The 26,600-nt window shown below is 45.2% G+C and overlaps 1 protein-coding gene across 1 annotated transcript in view; it reads right to left on the reverse strand.

Annotated features, from left to right (window-relative positions):
* Positions 1 to 1,561: 1,561 nt before the first annotated feature.
* LOC115095930 (steroid 17-alpha-hydroxylase/17,20 lyase) overlaps positions 1,562 to 26,600 on the reverse strand; it is a 132,004-nt gene continuing 106,965 nt past the window's right edge. Inside the window, exons 6-8 of the mRNA XM_029610282.1 lie at positions 17,233 to 17,402; positions 4,171 to 4,274; positions 1,562 to 2,606 (exon numbers count right to left, since the gene is read on the reverse strand). Of these exons, the coding sequence (XP_029466142.1) occupies positions 2,332 to 2,606; positions 4,171 to 4,274; positions 17,233 to 17,402 (549 nt within the window). The 3' untranslated portion in view covers positions 1,562 to 2,331. The remainder of the gene's footprint in view (positions 2,607 to 4,170; positions 4,275 to 17,232; positions 17,403 to 26,600) is intronic.

Consider the following 26,600-nt stretch of genomic DNA (forward strand, 5'->3'; position numbering starts at 1 on the left):
ATATGTTATAAAATCAGCGTGTCCATGTGTGCACACCAGAAACCATGCCCACATGGACGCAAGCGCGCTCCTTTTAAAATCAACCCCTGTATTTTAATTTAATAGCAAGTATTTTGACATATTTTAATATCCTGGTTTAACAGGGAAATAGGGCGATAAGAGGCTGGGTTTTGCAAATCGCGCCCTGGATTAGGCAGCAGGGTGATTATAGCCTGCCGCAAAGTCTGAGGCATTGACCCAGGTTGCACCATACTGGCGTATAAAGAACAGAGCTAGCTAGCCACCTGTTCGTGCAAAATTCTATAAAAATCAGTTTAAGTCATCTGCACCTGGAAAGTTTAAAGGGAGAGAGCCAATCACATAGCACACTTCAAGTGTGAAGAAGGGAGCATTCAACCTAAAGAGGTTTGGGAGAGCCTTGGTAATAGTAAGTTCTCAAAAAACTTGTCACGTACACTAAATTGTTCTTCTCCTATAGAGTATAAATCTTCATAATAATGCTGAAAAATATCACAAATCCTTTGAACAGTATGTTGGGAATGCACTGCCGAGTTCTTCACAGTGGCAATAAACTTGGACTCACTATTCCCCTTCACCAGATGAAAGAGCAATTTGCCTAGCTTATTGATATGTAAATAAAATTTGAACTTTAAGAAATGTACAGAAGCTTACGTTTTATGATGCAACAAGGCAAGGCACTCTGAGTTGCTAAAAATTCACTAAGTACAGAGGATTCCCGAGTATGTAAGAGATTGTTTAAGGGATTCTAATTTGATGATTTGTATTTAATAATTATCAGGTAGATTTTAAAAGCTTCGCTTGTGCAAAATCAGCCCCATACACACGTATGGGGGCCAAATGCAAGCAACGTGAATTTTAAGAAGCCGGGAAGTACGCGCAAACATACCTGTGCACGCATCAAGAATAAGGAGGCAGAAAAGGAGCAAGGCATGGGCGTTCCAGAGTGGGGTCAAGACTTACACACGTAACCCTAAATTTTGCAAAGGCTGAACAAGGTAACACTTGCCAGGTTACCTGCGTAACTTTACTACTGGTCCTGATGAGGCGCAAGTCTGGAGATTTTGAGCCAGAGCTCCCCACCCCCTCAAAAAAAAACCCCACCCTAAGTTGAAAGTGCCTCTTTTACAATGGGAGATTATATAGTGTCAGATTCTCTCTCCTCCCCCCTCCAGAGTATGCGCGTGCATACATATGTGTGAACTTGCATGCACGATATAAACTTAACCATATGGGTGCATGCACGCTCCTTTTAAAATGTACCTCTATGTATTTAGTGATTTACTGCTGCATTAGATTTATATGTATGTAATGATTCACTATTATACAATGTTTTGATTATGTAACATGTTGAGAATGGGTTTACTAAGAGAAAGATGAGACCCAAACTGAAATTCACTTTGTGGAAAACTGTAATGACCTTGAGTTGCTAATCTCCTAATGGAAGGAGATCCAAACATAAAACTTTTCTAATATATAACATGTGGCATGTTCCTAGGTACAAATCTTACTCAGCTGGTGAAAAAAAATTAAATTATGAAGATTACATTTTTCATTCTCATTTATTCATTAAAATGTGGTAATCCACCATTCACTTCAAACAGAAACATCAAAGCGGAGGATACTAAAAAACAAACAAAACCACAGTAATAACCCTAATCTCAATTCTAATCCCTCCCCAATCCTATCTCATAAAATCCTACAACAATTTCATCCCCCAGTAATGTCTGATCTGCATAACAAATACCTCCCTCCTACAAGTACATTAGCCAAATCATCTCTGAATCCCACTTCAAAGAACTTACTCACAGCCAAGCTAAGTTTTTCCCTAAAGTTTAGATACTGCGTATGCATATCAACTGAAGGCTAAGTTCACGAAACTGGGCTTGCACAACGGAAGGCCTGCCCCCTCGTAAAGCTGAGGCGTGCCACTGTTACTGAGAGAACAACCAACAGCTTTTGCATTTCATTCCTGAGGAGATAGTAGTATTCACTAGCTTTCTGAAAGCTCCTCCTCCTACTTTGCAATTTTCATCACCATAAATCTAAGAAAACTGGGATGCTTTTGTATGGACTACCTTCAAATTCTCATGCAGATCAAGCATTAACGTATATAAAGTGGGAATACAATACACAAAAAATAGACTTGGGGAAAGAGATTTTTAAAAACAGAGGGGGGAATATCCCAGATAAAATGTGGAAAATATAAGAAATGAAATCTAGTGAAATAAAATAACAGGAGACCTAGGGACAGCATAAGAGTCCAGAAAGAGGCACGTTGCCATTGTTAGGTATCTGGCTAGTTCTTCTGCTTCACGCACGTATTCCAGCACTCTGCCAGACTTTTCGCAGTTTGACTTTCACAGTGTACTTTTTCACTTGCAGCACGACTCCCCACTTTCCCTCCAAATCTGGCAGTGTCCCATCAGTTGTCTCTAGGGTAAATCGCTGCAGAATCCATGACAAGAAGAGGAAGAGTTCCATCTTTGCTAGAGCTTCCCCAAGACACACCCTTATGCCAGCTCCAAAGGGTAGGTAACTTGGTGAAGGAGAATACACATGATTGCCATGCTCATCTATGAAGCGGCCTGCAGAAAGTGGACAGTTCATACATTAAACAACATTTTAGGGAAAATGTTTCCAGGCTCCTGCAAAAGCCCCAAAAGTGAATTTCACATGAAAAAATACAAGGTTTGGACTTTGAAAGGGTTAAAGATGAACTTGGACATGTATCATAAGATAATGTTGCTGAAGACATCCTGGTGTGTTTCGTCTATTCAGAGTAATATTATCTGCTATGCAGCACTTGGACCTGTTACTGGGGATTGTATTGGGTGAGCAGTTACACTAGCATTTTCAATAAAGCAGTGTGGTGGCTGTATTCATCTGTTAGGATCCACAGCTCCCCAGTACTGCATCTCAAGCGGCAGATTCACCAGACCCCAGCCTCCATGTCTGGGCAGATCACCGCCATCACACGCCGCCACCGAGACCCCGGCAACCCGTGTCTCAAGCGCGGGCAGGCAGATGCGCACATTATTTATGCGCCTTGGTGGGAACACTTAGGAGCCGCTCTGAGATGACGTCACCCACCTGCAGGCATTTAAGTGCACTCCGTCTCATGCTCTTCTATTTTATCCCTTATTACTCTTTAAGCCCCTCCTCCCCTTGCTTGTGTCTTGTCCACGCTATTCTTGTTCCTCCCCGTATCCTGCCTTGCCTGTTGTGTTTCCTCATTCTCCCTTGGTCTTGTTCTGTCTGACTGACTGTAGATCCAGTCCATCTGGTCTGTCCTTGGCCTGATTACCTGGATATTGACCTCGGCTTGTATTTGGATCTTGCTGGATTGCTGCCTGAACCTGACCCTCTGCCTGGAAACATTGTTGCTGTCCACTTCGACTTTTGGCCTGCCTTCCGGCTTACACTGTCTCCCGCCTGTCTCGACATCAGTATCCTGTTCACTGGTTTCCGCTGTCTGCTGCCAGCCCTGACCTTTACTTGAACTCTTTCGCTTTTTCGACGACCCCCAGGGACCCACCTGCCAGTTGTCAGAACCCAAGGGCCCAGCCTGCAGGGCTAAAGGCAAAGCTCCAGTTAGTCCTGCCTCAGGGTACGTCCACCTGCTGTCGAGTGCTTCTTTACAGCCCAAGGGTCCACGTCACTTAACATAATTCAGTTGGTTATATAGAAATCTTTACATCAACATTGCCATTTTCAAAATGTAACAGTCATGACCAATTTTCGGTGAGGGGTTGGAGGGATTTATTCAAGTTTATGTAGAGACTAGTGCGTAATTGTTGGCTTCTGTATAATGTGTGTCAAGCTGTTAAAGTTGACCTTGTCAGACTGGATGTGGCATTTTTGCACCTCTTGGAAAATCCATGACCCCTTGGACAGGAGCATTCACTTTGGAGTTCCTTCCATTCCTTACACCAAACAGCTGACGACATTGCATGAGCAAAAGGCAGTACCACATTCCTTTTCTGCAGCAACACAGACTGGCCTTATCCCATCCCAGCAACCAAGGGACTGGAATGCCTGCCTCTTGTTACCAGCTGCATGCAGGGCTACTGCTCAGCAAGCTGACTGGCACTATTTTGCATTTCTGAAAACGTCTTCCCCTTGCTTGAAAGCAATCACTGAAATACTAACCTGGATCAAAAGTATCAGGACTTTTCCATTCTTTCTCATCGTGGTGTAGTGACCAGAGATTTATAATCACTCTGGTTCCTTTTGGAATAGTGTATTCTGCAATGCTGTACAACAGGAAATGAAACATCTCATTAGTTGATCTATCTGGTAGCACTGGTATGCATAAAGTGACATAGCAATGGGCATATAGGCTCTGCTCCAAACCAAGTTTTAATGCAAGGATGCTCTTGGAAAGTTTAGAAATACTACATATGACAATCTAAATTTTAAAATGAAGGAAAGTAGACATCAAAATTTCTTGAACATGAATATTGTGTTCCCTGGGTGTGCCTCTCTTGTGCTGTTCTTTCAGTATTCTTCTACCCTACTGCACATTGATTCCACTATTTGATATCTGATTAAGATATAACACCTCTCCAAGAAGACTGTGTACAAAAGGGCATTAACGTTAATGCCCGTGCACAATGCATGGAATTTGTATGCATGTAAGCATTACTATTGATTCCTTGCTAATGTGCATGTAAATGACCTAATAAATGCACTTCCACTGCTATTTGTTGCTTTTCATTTACAGTTAACCATTCTTTCTTACATAGATTCTTTACATAAATCATATAGAGATTGATATTCAAAAGCAATTTAGACGGACAACTAAAACATTATGCGTCTAAATGGCAAATGTGACATATTCAGCCACTTATCTGTCTAAATTACAGCCAGCTAAGTAGTTATCTGACTATAATTTAGCCAGTTAAAAAAGGGGTGTTTTGGGGGCATTTCAGGGGAGGCTGAGATATCCAGCTAACCGAGCTGAATATTGGGTACACCCAGCTACATTAGCCTTGTGGGGCTGGATAACGTGCTACTTAACCGGATACCTTTAAAAGATATCCGGCTCAGTAGCACTGTCATCACCAAACAAAATAAAGGATTAGCAGGCAAATCCCCTCCCTCCCCTTCAAAGCGAAATTCAAAGGCCCCTGCTAGGCAGTGCTATCCTAACCCTCCCAAACCCTTTTAAAGACTTGCAATGTGCCCGGCATTGTACGCTGGGATCCTGTCCCAATTTTAACTTTAAAACATGATTGGCGTGCCTCCCCCTACCTCCCCCACCCATAAGGAAGAATTGTGGCAACTGTCTCCCCATCCCCCCCCCCCGGATATCTTTTTTATCCCAGCTGGGAGCGAGGGACTCTCTGCCCTGCTCCCAGGGCCTCCAGCGCTGCTCTGACTGAGGGTAGCGTAAGCGCAGGGCAGAGAGTCCCTCGCTCCCTGCTGGGATAAAAAAGGTATCAGTGGGATGGGGAAGGGGCAGGAGCCATGATTCTTTCTTGTGGGTGGAGGGGGAGGAGGGAGGAAGGCTAATCATGTTTTTACATTAAAATCAGGATGGGGGCCTGGTGTAAAATGCTGGGCACTTTGCAAATATTTTAAAAGGTTTGGGGGGGGGGGGGGGGGTTTAGGATAGCATGACCTGACATGGCCATTGTACTATGATTTTAGGGGGGGGGGGGGGGAGAGAGGGGATTGCCGCTGATCCTTTTGTTTGGTGATGTCAGCCAAACATCTTTTATCCAGTTAAGTAGCACGCTATCCGGCCACACAAGGCCAGATAACTAAAAAACCTACCTAGCTATATTCAAACATAGCCGGTTAGGTTTTTGTTTTTTTTTAAGTTATCTGGCTATACGTAAATGGATAACTTTAGGCTGGTATGTTCAGCCGGAGGTTTATCCCGCTGAATATATGGGACAAATTATCCAGTTAACTTTAGCTAGATAATTTGTCCACTCACCAGCCTACTAAATATAGACCTCAATGTAATTCATTCACATGGGATATTTCCAGAGCAACCGATAAAAAGCTTGATGTTAGAAAACCAGACATGGTAGAAAGGAGGAAACTACAAAGCCAGCTTTATTAAGAGAAGTGGCAATACTAAGTGACTATTCTGTACTATGTATGGAGAGAGAGGAGATCATCAAGTACCAAGAGCAGTGTTGCCAACTGGCTCCAGATTTTTAGGACAGGTTGATCCAGTCCTGTTTTTATCCCATTGCATGAGAGACCTATAGTTCTGATTTTCTTATTGCAGTTCCTAAGCATGACTACATCCCCCTGCATGCAGTGGGATAAAACCAGGACTGAATCAGTCTGTCCTGAAAATCTGGGAGCCAGTAGGCAATCCTAACCAAGAGATGCAGTGACCAAGAAAATTTGGCCTAAAGACCAAGAAATAGCCCTAATTGTTTGGGTACCCCTGGCCTGATTAAAATTAACTTCTAAGCTCATTTTGATTTGTTGTTTGTACAAACCATACAAGTTTTAGAAAGAAACTGTTTGACTCAAGGCAAGTAAGAAGGGTACTAGCAGCACATCTGAGATTCAGATCATACCTAGTTTAAGCCTGAGGTTCATTCTTGTCATTGTATATGCAAGGCAAATCAAATATAAATCTTGTACCTCCACTTCCTGGAGTACATAAAATTTCCAAAGGCGTTCTTTACATTGAGCGCAATTTTCCAAAATGTGTTTGTGTGTCAGAGTGTGAGAAATGTGAGGAGGCTGGTATTGTGTATGTGAACAAGAATGAAAGGTATTTTTAAATGACAAGCAAGAGTTGTAGGCAGTACTTTGTGCATGAGGGAGGCTGTATGTGTGTGTATGTGAAACTGAGGAATTGTACGTTTGTGCAGGTGTTTGAAAGTGAGCTTGAATTTGCATTTATGTTGGCGAAAGATATGGTTTCATTGTTTGTATGTGTTAGAAAAAAAGAGTGCGTGTGTGTGTGTATATGGGTTTTTTTTTTTAATGTGTGAGAGAGAAAGAAGCAGCATGTGATGGAGAAAGAGTGTGTGTGTGTGTGCACATGTCTGACCCTGCAAATTTCCATCTGTATCTTTTTTTTATAATCTATTACATAACTTTCTACTGCTGGTCAATTTACATGTGTAAGCTCCACAGCAGAGTAACAAATCACCAGAACCATAAAGCATCCACTCCAGAATTCTAAAAGTGCTAAAACATACATTTGTTAGCCTGTTACTAATTAATTTATTTATTTTTTATTTATTTAACATTTTTTATATACCGACAACCGTTTGCACATCGTATCGGTGTACAATTAACTCAAAAAAGGTAGGCAGAGCCTTTACATGGAACATTAACTATAAAATTAGAATTAAAGAGGTATTACAAGAAACAAATGGTAAGCAGAGCATTTCCTAGAACAGTAATCTGTAATAATCTGTAACCTATCGTTTAAAACAACCACAATTCCTTAAGACTGGAAGACTGCCAGTGCGATACCAATTTTGAAAAAGGGCTCCAGGGGTGATCCAGAAAACTATAAGCCAGTGAGCCTGACCTTGGTGCCTGGCAAAATGATAGAATCTGTTCTTAAAAACAAAATAACTGCCTATATAGACAGACATTTAGCAAAGGAAAATCTTGGCTTACCAATCTTTTACAATTTTTTGAAGGTTTAAATAACATGTACGTAAAGTGAGCTAGTTGATATAGTGTATTTGGATTTTCAAAAGGCATTTGATAAAGTCCCAGCTGAGACAAAATTACAGTCATGGGGTAGGAGGCAGTGTTCTATTGTGGTTTGGTAATTGGTTAAAAGGCTGGAAACAGAGGGCTTTACAAATGGAGAAAGGTCATTAGTGAAGCACAAACGAAAATTGGTTCTTACCTGCTAATTTCCGTTCCCGAAATACCACAGATCAGTCCAGACAAGAGGGTTTATGCATCTCTACTAGCAGATGGAGGCAAAGAGCAAAACTTTGAGGCACTGTTACATAACCGAGAGTGCCGCCTGCAGTCCCTCAGTATTGACCTGTACCCAAGCCAAGATTTCTAACTCCAAACTTCCAGAATCTCTTCCTCTAAAAGAGCTGGGAAACAAGTTGGAACTCCCAACCAAACTGACCCCTGAAATATGGGATCTTGAATCTCCAACAAGTGAAAAACTATATACAATTATATTCTGCAGCAAAAATTTAAATCACGTATCCAGAATTAGGAAAGGTCTTTCAAAAGTAATCATAATGGGCTGGAAGTCTGGACTAATCTGTGGTATTAATACCCAGGAATGAAAATTAGCAGGCAAGAACCAATTTTCCTTTCCTGTTCATACCCCAGATCAGTCCAGACATGAGGGTTATACCCAAACCCCTTTACATTGGGTGGGATCCCGAAAGACCTGCACACAGCACACTTTCCCCAAAGGTGCCCTCCTCTGGGGCCCGGACATCGAAAAGGTAATGTCTAGTGAAAGTGTGCAAAGAGGACCATGTTGCTGCCAGACAAATTTCCTGCAGAGACACCAACTGACACTCTGTCCAGGAAGCTGCCTGTGCCCTAGAGGAATGCATCCGCAATCCCCTCAGGGATCGATCGACCTTTACAAATACAGTCCAAAACAATCGCCTCCTTCAACCAATGAGAAATCATACTCTTAGTCGCTTTGCCACCCTCCTTTGGTCCACTGAACAACACAAAAAGATGGTATGAGGTCCGAAAACCATTAGTCACCTTGAGATATCCTAGGAGAACCTGACGCATATCCAAAAGATGACGTTCCCTCGCATGGGGAGAATCGGGTGTCAGATGAGAAATCCCCGGCAACTCCACCAACTGGCTAAAATGAAACACCGACACTACCTTAGGCAAAAAGGAAGGAACCACCCACAACAAGACCCCATCATCGGAAGTTCGCAAGAAAGGCTCCCTGCAAGATAAGGCTTGGAGCTCAGAAATCAGCCTCGCCAAGCAAATCGCCACCAGAAAAAACGCCTTCAGGGTAAGATCCTTCAAGGAAGCCCTGCATAAAGGCTTGAAAGGAGGGACCACACAGTACTCGCAGAACGAAATTAAGATTGTTGACTGCGGGGGCGTTTTATAGTGTGCCCTTGGGCCTCAGCCCGAGCCCAGATGGATCCAGGACCGAACCGAGGGTTGACGGCGTGTTCCACTATGGCTGACTGTCTGACCCTCTGCCAGGCCGGCAAGCTCTCATGGCCATGATGATGTTGGAATGTGAATGGTCCTCCAACCATTCCGAGCCCTTTCGGACCTGCTGCATGGAACAGCATGGAGCAGCAGGCCTGGCCTGAGGTCGAGGGCAGATGGGCCTTGACACTTAGACATGACAGCAGACTCTATGCAACGGCATCGCGGACGAAGACTTGACAGCAGGATTGATGCAACGGCATCGCGGACGAAGACATGACACCAGGGCTGTTGCGAAGACATCCCGGACTAGTGGTTGATGCAACGGCATCAGGAACCAGACATAATACCAAAAGTGATGCAACGGCATCCAAGACAAGACGACGAACTGACGAAGTCCAGACGAGACGGGAAGCTGGGCGGAAGGACATTGGCACTGTCTCTCAGGGCGCCCTACTCAGCCCACCCGCGGGACTGAGTCGCAGACCACCCTGTCCCACTGCGCGCCCTACACAGCCAGAGGAGGCTGGTCACAGACCACGCTGGGAGTGGGACAAGCGCAGGGAAGGATCTAGTCGAAGCAGAACTCCAATGACAAAGCCGCTGTCGTCCGAAGCTCCACCAACGGCTGGCAGGACATGACGGCTCAGGAGCACAGGACACTTGTCCACCTGAAGGCTAGTCCACTCGGGCACAACCTCATCTGAGGGATCCCCGGCCTAACAGGTACCAGAAGGCTCAAGAGCGCTGAAGACGAAGACACAGGAGCAGGACATCAAGGAACCTGGAACATCAGGAAACAGAAGATCAAGACGAAACACCAGGACACCTGGACGGGGACCTCAGGCAACGAAGACGTAACTTGGCATGACGAGACGAAGCAACAAGAACTCCATGGAGAAGACAAGACGACCTGACGGAGCTCTGGCAGGCAGGAGCCTCCAGAGTGAAGCAACTCTGATGCAAGGCAAAGACAGACTGACGGAGCAACCCTTTATAGGGCTGAAGCAGGAAGTCCACTCCCTAGGTGGGGCCAGCACACTTCCTGTGCCTGGCCCTTTAACTCCAGCAGAGAGGTGTGCGACGGTGCCTAAGGAGCAGCAGGAGAGCTGTGCAGGACAGCGGCCTGCACCGACGTCAGGAGCGCAGGGCTGGGCCTGAGGAGCAGGCCCGATGTCGGCAGCGGCTCCTGCCGCTGCAGGGAGCCCCAAGGGCGGCTCCAGCCGCCAGGAGAGTCCCGGGGCTTGCAGCCTACGCCGCGGGGACGGTGGAAGTCGGCGGCGGCTCTCAGCCGCGAAGATGGTGAAGCGAAGTCCGCGGCTCCTGCCGCGGCGAAGAAGGACATCCGGGGCGGTCTCCGGGCCACGTGGCCGATCACAGTCCGCGGCTCTGGCCGCATAGGTAAGCCCGACAGCGGCGTCCTTGCCGCGTCGGGTAGGAAAACAGCGTGGGTGAGTGAGCCTGCTTGCGGGGAAACCCACGGGCAGCGCCTTCATAACAGTACCCCCTCCTCAAAGCCCCCCTCCTCAACCCTTCTATCAACAGTTCAAGGATAAGGGTATTAGTCCATACCGGATGGAGGTATTCGAGGGTCCAAAAAATGGAAGCTGGTGAATCCGGGGACAGCATGAAACAGAGCAAAGCAACAGGAAACCACAAAAACACGGAAGACACGACGAGAGACCAAAGAGCACGAGACCAAGAGCAGACGAGACCTAGGGAACACGAGACCGAGGGAACACAAGACAAAGCGAGCGGCGACCGAGCGAATGGTGACCGCGCGAGCAGCGACCGAGCGAACGATGACCGCGCGACCGACAATACAAAAAAATACAAAAAAGAGGGAGCAAGGGAACGGAGAGCAAGGGAGTGGAGAGCAAGGGAACAGAGAGGGAGAGAAAGAAAATGAGTGAACGAAACGCAGGAACGAGGAGGACGGGAACCACATGAGCGGAAAACAACAAACAGGAAACAAAACAAACAAAGAACAGGACAACCGAGCAACCAACAAAGAACAAGACACAACAAGCAACAAACAAGACCCAGACAAGAAACACCACGAAACACCAAGAAGACCTGGGGGAGGGAACCCAGGGCGGGAAAACAAAAACCAGCAGCACCAGTAGGGGAGCAGGCGCCTCCTGCAGGTCATAAAAACCCCAAACTGGAAAACATGATAAAAAAGTCTGGATGCAGGCGCCTCCTGCAGGTCGTTACGAAAAGAAATCCAGACAGCTGGCGCCTCCAGCAGGTCATAACAGTGGCAAAACTGGCACCGCCAGTGGGTCAAGAACACAAAATCCTGAAAAAAGTTTTCGGTCCCATAACCAGTCCAGGAACACAAAACTCTGGAACAAGGTGGATCCATCGGCAGGGCACCACCGTCAGGCACATGGCCTTGCATTCTGTCGACTGCGGGGGTGTTTTAGTGTGCCCTTGGGCCTCAGCCCGAGCCCAGACGGATCCAGGACCGAACAGAGGGTTGACGGCGTGTTCCACCATGGCTGACTGTCTGACCCTCTGCCAGGCCGGCAAGCTCCCATGGCCAACAACATGATGATGTTGGAATGTGAATGGTCCTCACCATTCCAAGCCCTTTCGGACCTGCTGCATGGAACAGCATAGAGCAGCAGGCCTGGCCTGAGGTCGAGGGCAGACGGACCTTGACACGTAGACATGACAGCAGACTCGATGCAACGGCATCGCGGACGAAGACTTGACAGCAGGATTGATGCAACGGCATCATGGACGAAGACATGACATCAGGGCTGATGCGAAGACATCCCGGACCAGTGGTCGATGCGACGGCATCCCAGACCAGTGGTCGATGCAACGGCATCAGGAACCAGACATAATACCAAGAGTGATGCAACGGCATCCAAGACGAGACGAAGAACTAACGAAGTCCAGACGAGACGAGAAGCTGGGTGGAAGAACATTGGCACTGTCTCTCAGGGCGCCCTACTCAGCCCACCCGCGGGACTGAATCGCGGATCACCCTGTCCCACTGTGCACCCTACACAGCCCGAGGAGGCTGGTCACGGACCACGCTGGGAGCGGGACAAGCGCAGGGAAGGATCCAGTCGAAGCAGAACTCCAACGACGAAGCCACTGTCGTCTGAAGCTCCACCAACGGCTGGCAGGACATGACGGCTCAGGAGCACAGGACACTTGTCCACCTGAAGGCTAGTCCACTCGGGCACAACCTCATCCGAGGGACCCCCGGCCTAACAGGTACCAGAAGGCTCAAGAGCGCTGAAGACAAAGACACAGGAGCAGGACATCAAGGAACCTGGAACATCAGGAAACAGAAGATCAAGACGAAACACCAGGACACCTGGACGGGGACCTCAGGCAACGAAGACGTAATTTGGCATGACGAGACGAAGCAACAAGAACTCCATGGAGAAGACAAGAAGACGTGACGGAGCTCTGGCAGGCAGGAGCCTCCAGAGTGAAGCAACTCCAATGCAAGGCAAAGACAGACTGACAGAGCAGCCCTTTATATGGCTGAAGCAGGAAGTCCACTCCTGCTTCAGCCAGGCACACTTTAAAGGGCCAGGCACACTTCCTGTGCCTGGCCCTTTAAATCCAGCAGAGAGGTGCGCACCGGCGCCTAAGGAGCAGCAGGAGAGCTGTGCAGGACCGTGGACAGCGGCCTGCACCAACTTCAGACACCAGGAGCTCAGGGCTGGGCCTGAGGAGCAGGCCCGACGTCGGCAGTGGCTCCTGCTGCTGTAGGGAGCCCCGAGGGTGGCTCCAGCCGCCAGGAGAGTCCCAGGGCTTGCGGCCTACGCCGTGGGGAATGGGGAAAATCGTCGTCGGCTCTCAACCTCGAAAATGGTGAAGCAAAGTCCGCGGCTCCTGCCGCAGCGAAGGAGGACATCCGGGGCGGCCTCCGGACCATGTGGCCGATCACAGTCCGCGGCTCCGGCCACGTAGGTAGGCCAGACAGCGGCGTCCTTGCCGTGTCTGGTAGGAAAACAGCGTGGGTGAGTGAGCCTGCTCGCGGGGAAACCGGCAGGCAGCGCGTTCCTAATAAAGATTCCAGGAAGGACAAAGCCTACGGACTGGAGGACGCAAATGCTTTGCCCCTTTCAAAAAACGCACCACATTCAGATGCGAAGCTAAAGGTCTTCCCTGCAACATTCCTCTGAAACAACCCAAGGTTGCAACCTGAACTCTAAGAGAATTATAGGCCAATCTTCTCTAATTTGTATTATCTTTTTTTTTCCTTTCTTAACTAAAGACTGCAGGAGACAGAGAAATACTTAGGGACTGCAGGTGGCACACTTGGTTATGTAGCAGTGCCTCAAAGATTTTGTTCTCTGCCTCCACCTGCTGGTAGGGATGCATAAACCCACTTGTCTGGACTGATCTGGGGTATGAACAGGAACAGGGATTAGTATTGGGACCTGTGCTGTTTAACATATTCATAAATGATCTGAAAAAGGGAACCATGAATGAGGTGCTCAGATTTGCAGAAGACACAAAATTAATTTAAGTTGTTAAAACTGTAGCGGGTTTCGAGGAACTGCAGAAGGAACTTGAGAGACTAGGAGACTGGGCAACTGAATGGCAGATGAAATTTAATGTGGAAAAGTGCAGTGATGCACATAGGGAAAAATAATCCCAACTATAGGTATACAATGCTGGGCTCTGTTTTGAGAGTCAGTACCCAGGAAAAGGACCTTGGGGATATTTGTAATCTATATGTTGAAATCCTTTGCTTAGTGTGTGGCGGCGGTCAATAAAACAAAAAGAATGTTAGGAATGATCCAAAAAGGAATGGCGAATAAAACGGAAAATATTATATTACCTCTTTATCAAGCAATGGTGTGACCACACCTTGAGTACTGAGCGCAGTTCTGGTCACCCCCATTTCAAGAAAGACATAGTGGAACTAGAAAAGAAGGACAAAAATGATAAAGGGGTTGGAACAGCTCTCCTTTGATGAGAGGCTACACAGACTAGAGCTCTTCAGCTTGGAAAAGAGACGGCTGAGGAGGGACATTATAGAAGTTTATAAAATCATGAATGGGATGGAACGGGTAAATAAAGGATTGTTTATTTACCCTTTCAAATAATACTAAAAGAAGGGGATGCTCCATGAAACTAACAACCAGCAGATTCAAAACAGATTGAGAGAAAGTACTTTTTCACTCAGTGCACTGTCAAGTTGGGGGAATCTGTTGCCAGAGGATATGATCAAGGTGACTAGCATAGTGGGTTTAAAGGAGGTTTGGATAAGTTCCTGGAGGAAAAGTCCATAACACATTGATCAGATAGACTGAAGATAACTATTGGTATCCCTGGGCATGAAAAGACTACTTCATGGGATCTGCCAGGTACTTGCGACCTGGATTGACCACTTTCAGAGACAGGATGTTGGGCTTGATGGATCTTTGTTTAATCCAGCATGGCAATTCTTATGTAAATATGTGCTTAAGTGAACTTAGATGCAGGAATGGACACCATCATGCTGCATCCAATATAGCAGATATATATGCCTAGTTTTCCGATGCTATTGGTCTTGGGTTAGTGAAAGAAGGAGCAAGACACAGACTTGAAGATCTACATTATTTACAAGGTCTAAACTAGAAACCAGTGGGTTTATTTTATAAAGGAAAGAATAGAGAAAAAATATATTAAAGCATTTTGAGCTATCAGAATTTAAAAAGCTCAATAAATAAGGGGCTGAATATAAACAGTGTGTGAATAGATGTTATTTATGCACAGCAGTTTTCCTATTGCACAAAGAAACCGTGAAGTTTCTTCTCTGTAACAGGTGTTCTCCATGGACAGCAGACAAATCGGTGACAAAAATGGGTGACATCATCTAAGTGTGCCAGCCTAAATGTGCTCTCTCTCAGTGCTCACATGCTTTCTGAAAGTCCAGATACACTACATCAACTGGCTCAAATTTATCCACATGTTTATTCATGCCTTTAAAAAAAATGTAAGAGATTAGAGAGGCAAGACTTCCCTTGGCTAAACCTATGTTAGTTTAATGGGACAAACCCATCTATAAATTCAGAAATTTTGTTCTTTATAATAGTTTCAATAATTTTTCCCAGCACTGACATCAGGTTTACTGGTCTGTAGTTTCCTTGATCACCTCTGGAACCCTTTTTTAAAAACTGGCATTACATTAGCCACCCTCCAATCTTCAGAGACCGAAGCTGATTTTAATGATAGCTTATAGAATAATAATAATAGGTCTGCAATTTCATTTTTCAGTTCTTTCAGTACTCTTGGGATGTATATCATCCAAGTCCAGGTGATTTGCTACACTTCAATTTGTCAGTTTGTCCTATTACATTTTCTAGGTTCACTGAGATTTGTTTCACTTCCTCTTACTCATCACATTTAAATATCATTTCTGGCATCGGTATCTTCCTTACATCCTCCTCAGTAAAAACTGAAGCAAAGAAATCATTGAATCTTCCTGCTATGGCCATGTCCTCTGTTAATGCACTTTTTACCCCTTGATCATCTAATGGTCAAACTGAATCTCTTGCAGACCTTTTGCTTTTTTTGCAAATTCTGTCTTAGCCTTCCTTATCAATGCTTTGCATCTAACTTGCCAGTGCTTATGCTGTTGCCTCTTGTCTTCATTTGGATCCCTTTTCTGTTTTCTGAAAGATGCTCTTTTAGCTATATTAGCTTCTCTCACATCATCTTTAAACCTTGCCAGCAGACGTTTGGCCTTCCTTCCACCTTTTTATGTGAAGTGTTTGCTCTTCTCTGGTCCATATTCCTGGAGAACACAGTTGGTTTCAGTGTGCTCCCCAGGCTTGATTGGAAGTGTCATTTGAATTTGTAGTGAATGGAAGGAAAAAGACCTTGTAGAAGACTGGGGGTGGGGGGAACAGTTATCAGTACTTTGTGAGAAAGTGGTCGACGATGATGATCCCAGAAATGCTTTAGGTGCCACTTCGGTATCCTCATGTGAGTGCGGTCACCTGAACTGTAGCTGCCATGTCACCCAGAAGTTCCATAAACCTTCTTGCTGATACCAAATTCTGGCTATGGACTGAATGTATCAATGAGAGTAGATTGTTCATTCTCTGGACTGGTAAGGAAGCTTTTGCAGTCTGATTGTCCAGATGTGTTCCTAAGAGTTCCAGGTTTTGGGAAGGGGTGAGATGGAATTTTTCATAATTGATGACAAAACCCAGAGAGAGAAGAGTATGAACAGTTAGGACTATTGACAGTTTGGCCTCTTTGAATGATCTGCTTGATATTAGCTAATTGTCTAAATATGAAGATACCAAGATGTTATTCTGTCTCACATAAACCACTACCCCTATTAGACTTTTTTTTTTAAGACTCTTGGAGTGGCTGAAAGATAAAAGGGGAGGACTTTGGTCAATACCTACCATGAACCTGAGGTAGTTCAAGTGGTCTGGATGAATGGGAATATGAGTGTAAGCCTCCTTAAGATCTAGTGTAGTCAACCAATCATTCTGATCTAGAAGAAGAAGGATAGTTGCTAGGGAATTAATTTTGAATTTTTCTTTTTTTTTTTTTGAGAAATGTATTTAATGCTCTTAAATCTGTGATAGGATTTAAGAAAAATTTAAGAAAAATCTCCCGATTTGGGGGGGGGGGGGGGGGGATGAGACTGCATTTATATGTAGAAATCTGCTTTGAAAATTCAGGCTAAAGTCTGCAGGTAAAAAGTACCTGAAGATTTTAGCTTGCATGGGCTGTTTCAAAATGACCCTAAAAATGTGAGAAAACCTGTAGTACATAGGCCCCCAAGTTAGGGAGCTGGACTCAATCTTCTTAGCTTCTTTAGTAACACAGTAGCATAGTAAATAATGGCAGAAGAAGACCCAAGTAGCCCATCCAGTCTGCCCAGCAAATTGTTTAAAAAGGTAGTAACTGCCGCTCCATGCAGGTTACAAAGGAGTCTTTATTGATCCTCTGTGATTATCCCACATTCTTTTGAATTCCATTCTTGTTCTTGCCTTCACCACCTCTTCCAGGAGGGCATTACATGCATCCACAACCCTTTCCGTGCAGAAATATTTCCTTTCTACTCTAACAATATCAAATGAATGTTCCTTCTTGACTTCAAAGCACAATCTCACCACCTACCTGGAATCTTCCAAAGCTACATGTGGAATAAGGAGAGGGGATACTGGGCGAATACGGAGTACTTCGCTGATGGTTGCCTCCAGGTAGGGCAAACTCTTCCTGTCACTAAGCACAGGTTGCCTCTCAAAGCCAATCTTTGTATCCAGTTCCTCCTGAATCTTTTTCTGTACCTGAGAAATGCACAAAGCCTGCTGTTAGAAAACTAAAGAAACAGAATATCATAACAGTTGGGGACCATAAGGCCCATCTAGTCTTCCCAGTTTCCTTCCTGTTGTAATATCAGAGATCCCACTTAATATCCAGCTTTATCTTCATTTCTCAAGCAAGGAACCTCTGTTCTTACCCCATGTTTTCTTGAATTGTTACTGTTTTGCATCTACCACCTCCACTGGAAGGCTGTTCCCTGCAACCACCTCCCTTTCTATGAAGAAATATTTCCTTGTTACTCCTTGTTATTATGATCTATTGTTTTAGAATCACTTTTCCTCTGAAATATTCTTGCTTCTTGTGCATTATTTATATCTTTCAGGTATCTGAATGTCTTTGTTATTTATTGACTATTTTTCTTCTCCTCTAAGGCATATGTATTTAGGTCCTTAAGTCTCATTTCATTGGGCTTATGGTGCAGAGTCCGCATCATTTTAATAGCTCTTCTCCAGCCTGTCCTGTCATATTGTTCTGGGGTAATAATATGCACCCTATTATTTCTCTGGTCACTGCTTTGTCACACTCCTTTGCAATCCTGAGATCATGAAATATGATAAATCCAAGATCTCTCTCCTATTTCATGCACAACAGTTTCTTACACTCCTTACCACTGTGTCCTGCTCCCTTGGATAACTGCGTCCCAAATGCATGACTCTACACATATTTGCATTGAATCTTTGGTGCCAAGCATGTCACTACTTCTCAAGCTTTCTTAGACCATGCTCATTTTGTCTACTCCATCAGAAGTGTCCACAGTGTTGTACATTTTTCTTTCATCTATAAAAGTCAAACCTTTCCTTACTAACTCCTCTGGAATACCACTTAGGACAATATTGAAGAGAACTGGTCTCAGGTCTGATCCCCAAGACATACCACTAAAAAGTTCTATTTCCTTCTTACTGCCCTCTGTTATCTATCACTCAACCAGTTTCTTCTACCCCAGTCAACCACTTTGGGACTCCCCCATAACTAGGGTGACCATATAGCTCCATGTCAAGGGGGCCAAGCCAATCCAGTCCCTACTCCATTCATTTGTGTTCCTTCTCTGTGGGAAAGTGTCAAAAGCTTTATTACAATCCAAGTACCTGCCAAATCTAATTCTTTGGTCACCAAGTCAAAGATACTATCCAGATTTGTTTGACGTTAATCTCCGCTGGTAAAATATGCTGCCTTGGATCCTGTAACCTGCTTGATTCAAGATACTTCACTATCCTTTCCTTTAGTAGTGATTCCATTAATATATCCATCACTGAGGTCTGTAGTTACCAGCCTTCTCCCTGTTTCCACGCTTATGAAGAGGGACAATATCTGCTCATCTCCATTTCCTGTAGAACCATTCCTCTCTCCAAAGACATTGAACAGAACTGTCAATGCCATTCTAAGCTAAGTTTAATATCCTAGGATGTATCCCATCCGGCCCCACTGCTGGGCCTACTTTCAGTTTTACTAATTCCATGTGAATTCTTTTTCCTGTAAATGGAGTAATATCTACCCTTCTGCTATATCTTCTCTTGCCATCTATTTGTAATACTACTCCAGTCCTCTCTGATGAGTGCTAAACAAATGCATTAGTTCAGAATTTCTGCTTTTTCTTTTGTCACCCTCCACACAGTTCTCCTTTTTACCTCTGTCTTACAATCACACTTCTGAAATTCATCCTTTCAAAGACATGCAGTATCTGAAAAAAGTCAAAACCTTATTTATGTGCATTCCCAAAATATGATCAAGATTCTGCACAACCAAGTATAAACAGCAAACGAATATCAGGATGCATATAACCATAAAGAATAAATAATTATCTCGTTTTACTCTATTAAATATTTTCTCTGTTCATTCCTTTGCTGTCTTGACAAGCTCTTCTGCTTCCCTTCCCTTTTCCAGATATTATTCTGTTTTCCTCCTTCTGATATCCTTTGTACTTTGAATGATATACTCTTAACCTCTTTTATAATATTATAATGACTAATGGGAAAGCTGTCATTGAATAATGGGAAACTTAGATGGCAAAGTGTAACCATAGTCTCACTCCCCACCTTTCCCCTACTAATCTTCCTCCCACATGGAAGCCCTTCCCCCTCCCCAAGTAAAGGCACCCAATGGCACTCTAAAATCCTAATATATCTCTAATTGGGGCTTAATGGCCAGAGGGGCAGCATTGGTGTGGAGTGGAGGGGAAAGGATGTTTTATATGAGAGCGAGTAGAAGGTGTAGGGTCTCTGAGCAGGGCATGTCCATGTCCATGGATGGGAGGCTGTGTGGGTGGCTAAGGTATGTGAGTGGATAGGTGGGAGGGGTTATGTGTGTATGACTGGGTAGAGGTCTGCGTGTGTGTGGAGGGTATGTGAGTAATCAGAGATATGAACGGGCAGGGAGTGAGGTGGTAGGAGTGGAAGTATATGTATGCAAATGGAGAGCTGTGACTGGGTGGTTGGGTGTGTGTGTTACCGGGGGTATGTATGCATGCATGGGTGAGAATATGTGGGGGAATGTGTGTATATGAGTGGAGTTTGTATGGATGGGGGTATGTGTATATGAGTGGGGTCACTTACTAAGTGAGGGTTATGTGTTGAGTGTGGGAATGAGCAGAACAAAAGTGGAGTAAGAGTGAGTGGATGGGGAGTATGTGAGTAAGTAAGCAGTGGGTACGTATGGGGTGTTGTGTGTCTGGGAAGGCTCATGCTCTCTTCCTTCCATTCTGTACTCCCAAATCTCCTTTTCTCCTTCCTACTCCTACTCTCTCCCACCACTGTATTCTCCCTCCCTTACTTTGTCTTTGTCTCCCTTCTTGCTCCCTAACTCCCACCTGGGTCTCATCAGCTGCAGCACTTGATTCCCTGGCCAGCTTAGGCCTCTGCACAGTTGCTGGTGAGGGCAGGTGCTGTTCAGCTGCCAGGGCTTGACCCCCACCTACCAAAGCGTTCTCTGGCACCGCAATCTCCTCTGCAAACGGGGCCTGGCCTCCCCAACAGCAATGTGGCTCTCTTCCTCTAGCACTGCAATCTCCATTGCCGTGGGGCCTGGCCTCTCTGCTAGCTGTGTCACTACATGTGGTCCTGCTGAAAATGTGCATAGGTCAGCATAGATCAACAAACACACAACTGGCTTCTATCCAGTCTGCGCATCCATCCAATTAATTTAGCATTTTAATTCCTTAGAGATCCCCTGTATTTATCCCATGCTTTCATGCATTCAGACAGTTTTGGTCTCCAGCAATTCCACTGGGAGACTGTTCCACACATCCACCACTTTCTATTTAAAAAAATATTTCCTAAGACTACTCCTGAGTCTACCCTGTTTCAACCTCATCTCATGACCCCCTTGTTTCTGTTGAAAAAGGCTCACTTCCTGTGCATGGAAACCTTTGAGGATGAATATGCCAGGGGAAAGGTGATGATACCAGGGGGTGTGGAGGGATAGGGAAAGGAAGAAGGTGATAATGTCAGGGGGATGGAAGGAAGAGGGACTGGAAGAGAAGATGATGCTAGAAGTGGGGGGAGAGGGAAGAGAAGATGATGATGTGTCACGAAAAATGAACCCTGTGCCGGGTGTGCCACGACACAAAAAAAGAAGATTGGGAATCACTACTCTGGGGTATATGCGGTTAGATCTTTAAGTCTGTCCCTATATGCTTTAGAACGAAGACTACTGACCATTTTAGTAGCCACCCTAGGACCGACTCCATTCTATTTGTATCCTTTTGAAGGTGCAGTCTCCAGAATTGTATTCCAAGTGAGGTCTCACCAGGGACCTTACAGGGGAAATATCACCTCTCTATTTCTGCTGACCATTCCTCTCCCTGGTTTTTACTGTCACTTTATCCACATGCTTAGTCACCTTAAGATCATCAGATACAATTACCCCCAGATCCCCCTCTTCCTTTGTGCTTACAAGAATTTCATCTCCAATACTGTACCTAACCCTTGGGTGTTTGCATCCTAAATGCATTACTCTGCATTTTTTAACATTAGATCTTAGCTGCCAGACCTTAGAGCATTCCTCAAGCCTCACTAGATTCCTCCTCATGTTTTTCTCATCTTCCTGGCTATCCACCCTGTTAAAGATTTTGGTATCATCGACAAAAAAACAAAAAACTATTCCTGAAAATCATTCTGTTATGTTGCTCACAAAATATTTGAAAAGAACTAGTCCAAGGACTAATCTCTGAGGCACACCACTAGAAACACCACCCCCCCCCTCCTCAGAGGAAACTCCAATTACCACTACTCTTTGTCGCCTCCCACTCAGCCAGTTTCTATCCCAGTCAGTCACTCTAGGATCCATACCAAGGGTGCTCAATTTATTTATAAGTCTTCTGTGCAGAACTGTGTCAAAGGCCTTGCTGAAATCCAAATACATCTAACACTCTCCCTTGATCCAACTCTCTGGTCACCCTATCAAAGAAATTGATCAGATTTATCTGACAAGATTTACCTCTGGTAAAACCATGTTGTCTCGGATCTTGCAATCCATTGGATTCCAGTACTAACCTCTTTTTAGCAGCAATTCCATTAGTTTGCTCACCACAGAGGTCAGACTGACTGATCTGTAGTTCCCAGCATTCGTCTTACTTCCACTTTTATGTCTCGGAACCACATCCACCCTTTTCCAATCCTCCAGAACTACTCCAGACTTTAAAGAAGCATTGAAAAGGTCAGCTAGTGGAACTGCCAGGATGTCTCTAAGTTCCCTTAGTACCATCAGATGTATCTTATCCGGCCACATCGCCTTATCTACTTTAGATTTAATTAGTTCCTCATGAACACACTGTTCTGAAAATCAGTTGAGGTTTATCTCACTTCCAGTCTTATTTGTGTTTGTTTTATGTGTTCCTGCTCCAGGCCCTTCCACAGTGAATACCAATCAGAAATATTTGGTAAGCAATTTTGCTTTTTCCTCCTCAGCCTCTACATATTCCTTCCCTTCACCTTTGAATCTCACAATACCACTTTTGCACTTCCTTCTATCACTAACATATCTAAAATAGTCTTGTTCTCCACCCCCCCCCCCCCTTTTACTGTATTTGCTATTTTTCCTTCTATTTGAATTTTTGCATTCTTGACTACTTTTCCAGTATCTCTTAATTTTTCCAGATACTGTCGCCTGCCTTCCTCTTTCTGCGATCTTCCTTGCCTTTTCAGCTACTTCTTTAGAAAGTCATAACAGCCTTTTTTAACTCTTCTCGTTATTTACTTTCCTAACAAAAAGATTAGTTGCCCTTATGACATCTTTTAGTTTTGCCCACTGTCCTTCTACTTCCCCTAGATTTTCCCATCCAGCTAATGACTCCTTGAGGTGCTCCCCCATTTTGATCAACTTAGTTTTCCTGAAGTCTAGGACCCTCGCATTAGAATGAACCTTCATCTCATTGCTCTAACAACTAGGCCACGCCTCATCCTCGTTGGTTTTTCCTTTCAGTTTCATTTACTTTCCTACTTTCAGATTTGTTGCCCTTACGATGGCTCCTTACAGTTTAGCCCGCTGTTCTTCTACTTCGCAAAGACCTTCCCACTCTGCCAGTGCCACCCTAAGGTACATCCTCATCTTGTTGGCACTCTTGAAACCCAGGACTCTGACTCTAGCATGATCCATCCCTGCCTTTCCTCTTGTATTATACCACATAGATTAGACATCTAGCCCACAATGGTTTCTAATCATCGACAGAGCTGGTTTTTGGTGTGGGCGAGCTGGGTGGTCCCCTGGGGCGCCAAGACCTGAGGGGTGCCCTGGGTACCGTCAGCATCACCCAGCCTGTGGCATTGAAGAAGAGGCCCAACGGCAGCAGACCCGATCCTGTTGCGGCTTGGTGGCAGTGGGGCCAATAAAATGAAGAACATTGTGCGCTAAAATGAAAAGCATTATACACTGACTGAAAGCCACAGACACATATGATAGTATGCTCTGATTCTGAGGAGCATACCATGGGTGCCTGTGCCCTCCAGTCAGGTGAGGCGTCTATTCTGTTCTAATGCAGTCACAGGAAAAAAAGCACATGTAGTCAGTGCAGAGAGCCTGGGTTGAAGCTGTTGATTTTCTTCTCCTCAGAGTTGTCTCATACTCTGCTGACCATGTGCCAGGCCATCGGTCCCACCTGGGAGGACAGCAGTTGCTGGGAAGGCCAGGCCCTGACAGACGAAGACCACCTGCTGCTGAAGCCCCACTCCTGCCAAGTGAGAACCCGGTCTAGACCCAACAGCCCCACCTGGGAGATCAGTGCAGCTGTCAGGGAGTCCAGGCCCCGCAGCCAAAAAATAGATGCTATTGCCTGGAGCCCTGGCACTGCCAAGAGAGTACCCCCTCCTGACAGTCCCATCCCTGTGAAGAAAGCAACAAATGGTGGGAAGGCTGGGCAAAGTGTCCAAGCGACTGCAGCCTGAAGGACTGTGCTGTCCTGGGAAAATAGAAAAATTGGTTCTTACCTGCTAATTTTCGTTCCTGTAGTACCACAGATCAGTCCAGACAGTGGGTTGAGCCTCCTTTCCAGAAGATGGAGACAGAGAAAAACTCAAAAGGTATCCTATAATCAGGATAGTGCTCCCCCTGTGTCCCTTCAGTATAATAGTTATCAAAGCAGGAAAAAATTGTGAATTATAATCTTAACCAGAGAAAGATCAAGCAAGTAAAACCTGTAACCTCCAGGAGGAAGTGACGTCACTCCTCATGCAAGCAGCCTGAATTTGCTGCTCCTCACGCACCTCGGGCTTTAGTGTGCCATACCGCAAATTTCTCAACTTTGTCCGCCGCTCTGGCACCTATAACAAGCCTAGCAGAACTGGGGATGACCACCAAGTGGAAAGCCTCCGACTTGCGCAAGTTCTCTTATACCTGCGGCAGCGACGATATCGACACCGGAAAATCCAAGATGGCGCCGGAGGACCCGATATCAGAGACCGATGAAGGTACAGAAGACCCAACCGCCCCAACCAGCGAATTCCCATCACGAACGGAATTAAGAGGCTGGTTCACCGAACTCAGGCAGGACATTGGGTCGGCGAGTACATGAAGCGGAGCTCAGGCTGGACACCCAGGGAGAAGGCTGGGCACATATGCAGACTAGCCATCAAGAATTACAAGACACATGCCGTGCTTTGACTGACAAAGTAGAAGACATCGAGAATCGCAGCAGGAGAAGCAATCTCCGGATTCGGGGGGGTGTAATCTGAGGACTATGCGGATTGCACCACAGTGGTGGAAAAGATTTCATCTTTCCTCCTTGAATCTGCGAATGATTCTGCAGAGGCAGTCTTGCCCACCATTTTAATTGAGCAGGCACATAGAACCTTGGGACCTAGGATTGCAAACAGGCCCTGTGACATAGTGGGGTGCTTCCACTCTTTCGCCCTTAAGGAAAAGATTTTCAATACCTCACGACGTCAACGTATCTGGCTTTGGGAAGGCCATGATATTGCTATATTTGCTGACCTTTCCTCTGCCACTTTAAAAAGGTGCCAGGAATTCCGCTGTGTCACCATCAAGTTAACAGAGGCCAACATCTGTTATCGGTGGCTTTTCCCAGGGGGGCTATCCTTTACATTGCAAGGAATCACACACAGAGCCAAGACAGTGATGGAAGCTGTCGGGATCTTGAAGGACAAAGGGACAACCTTATACCGTGGAAGGAATTTATTGAAAAGCCCGACTCCGGCCGAGTTTCACCAAACAAGGCTGCATCAGGAGCTAAAAATGTAAAAGTAAAAAATACATTAAAATAACAGACAAATTATCTATTATCTATCTTTTTTTTTTTTTTTTTTTGCCTTGGCTACGTGGGACCACCTTCCGATTTGTTTTATGGGATCTTGAAGGAGGCAGGTATCAGCATTGAGGTTCCTTTATCAGCGAAGGGAGAGCTCCCTACCATTGCCAGCATTGCGAACGCGATCACCCAACAGCCTCGCTGGCAGCATGTTCCTAAGGGTCGGAGAAGGTTCCAGAGAAATACAGATAATGGCCACCAGAGTGAGGCCCCGGAGTGACTGAGAACCTGACTAGGACATGTTTAATGGTTTAAGTATGCTGCCGAGTTGATAAAATGGCAGTTTACTGATGTTCACATTTGCACTCGATCAAGGTGCCATGAGGAGAGATGAGAGACTTCCTCCATGTTCATTTGGAGCACATGGTTTGTGCTTCTGGTTCTGATGGGAGGGGTGGGGAAGGGAATATTGCTAGATGTTATGAAGGTGATTTTCTATACTATGCGGAGAGGTATGATCAAGGGGCACCAGTACTTAGCGGGAGAGAGTGGATTTTTCCCTAATGGCTACTTTTAAATTTTTTTCTCTTAATACTAAGGGGCTCAACAACCCGAGTAAACGCAGATTACTTTTCAAAGAGTTAGACCGTCTGCAGGTGGACATGGTCTTTCTACAAGAAACCCATCTGAGGAAGTGTTACTTGGGTCTCATGAAACATCTTAAATTTCCCTAACAATACTGGGCAGCGGCCATACCCTCCTCGAAATATTCGGAAGTGGGTATCTTAATTCATAAAGATCTTCATTTCGAATTTAAGGATCTTTATATGGATCCCATGGGCAGAATATTATTGTTTGAAAATCTCATGGGGGGGGGGGGGACGGGACTCTTTTCACTGATATCCATATATAGGCCTAACATACATAAAGCAGAATTCTATAGGTCTCTGAATCAAACGTTTGCTTCTAGAGTGGAAGGTTGCCTAATTTTTGGTGGGGACTTTAATCTAACACTTGATCCTAGAAGGGATACTTCCACTGGAGCTAGTTCTGACCCTAAAGTGGCTAGAAAGGAACTTAAACGCCTGATGTGTGATATTGGTGTTACAGATATATGGAGATCACGTTTCCCAAAGTCCAGAAATTACACTTTCTATTCTTCCCCACATGGAAGTTATTCTAGGATTGATATGTTTCTGTGTAGCAGAGGCTTGATGCCAAGGATTAAGGAGGTTGATATAGAAACCGTTTTATGGTCAGATCATGTCCCCATATGGTTTACTTTACAGTTTACGGACTATGGCAGGGGCGCAAGATTTTGGAAGTTTAATGAATCCCTGTTGGAGGACCCGAGTTTTGTCTCCCAAATAGAGAAGGATATTCAGGATTATTTAATAATTAATGATAATGGGGAGGTTAACCCTGTGAATCAGGCCTATCCTGTAAAGTGCGGCCGCGTTTACCCTGC

The sequence above is a fragment of the Rhinatrema bivittatum genome, chromosome 7, assembly GCF_901001135.1.
Source record: "Rhinatrema bivittatum chromosome 7, aRhiBiv1.1, whole genome shotgun sequence".
Lineage (NCBI taxonomy): Eukaryota > Metazoa > Chordata > Amphibia > Gymnophiona > Rhinatrematidae > Rhinatrema > Rhinatrema bivittatum.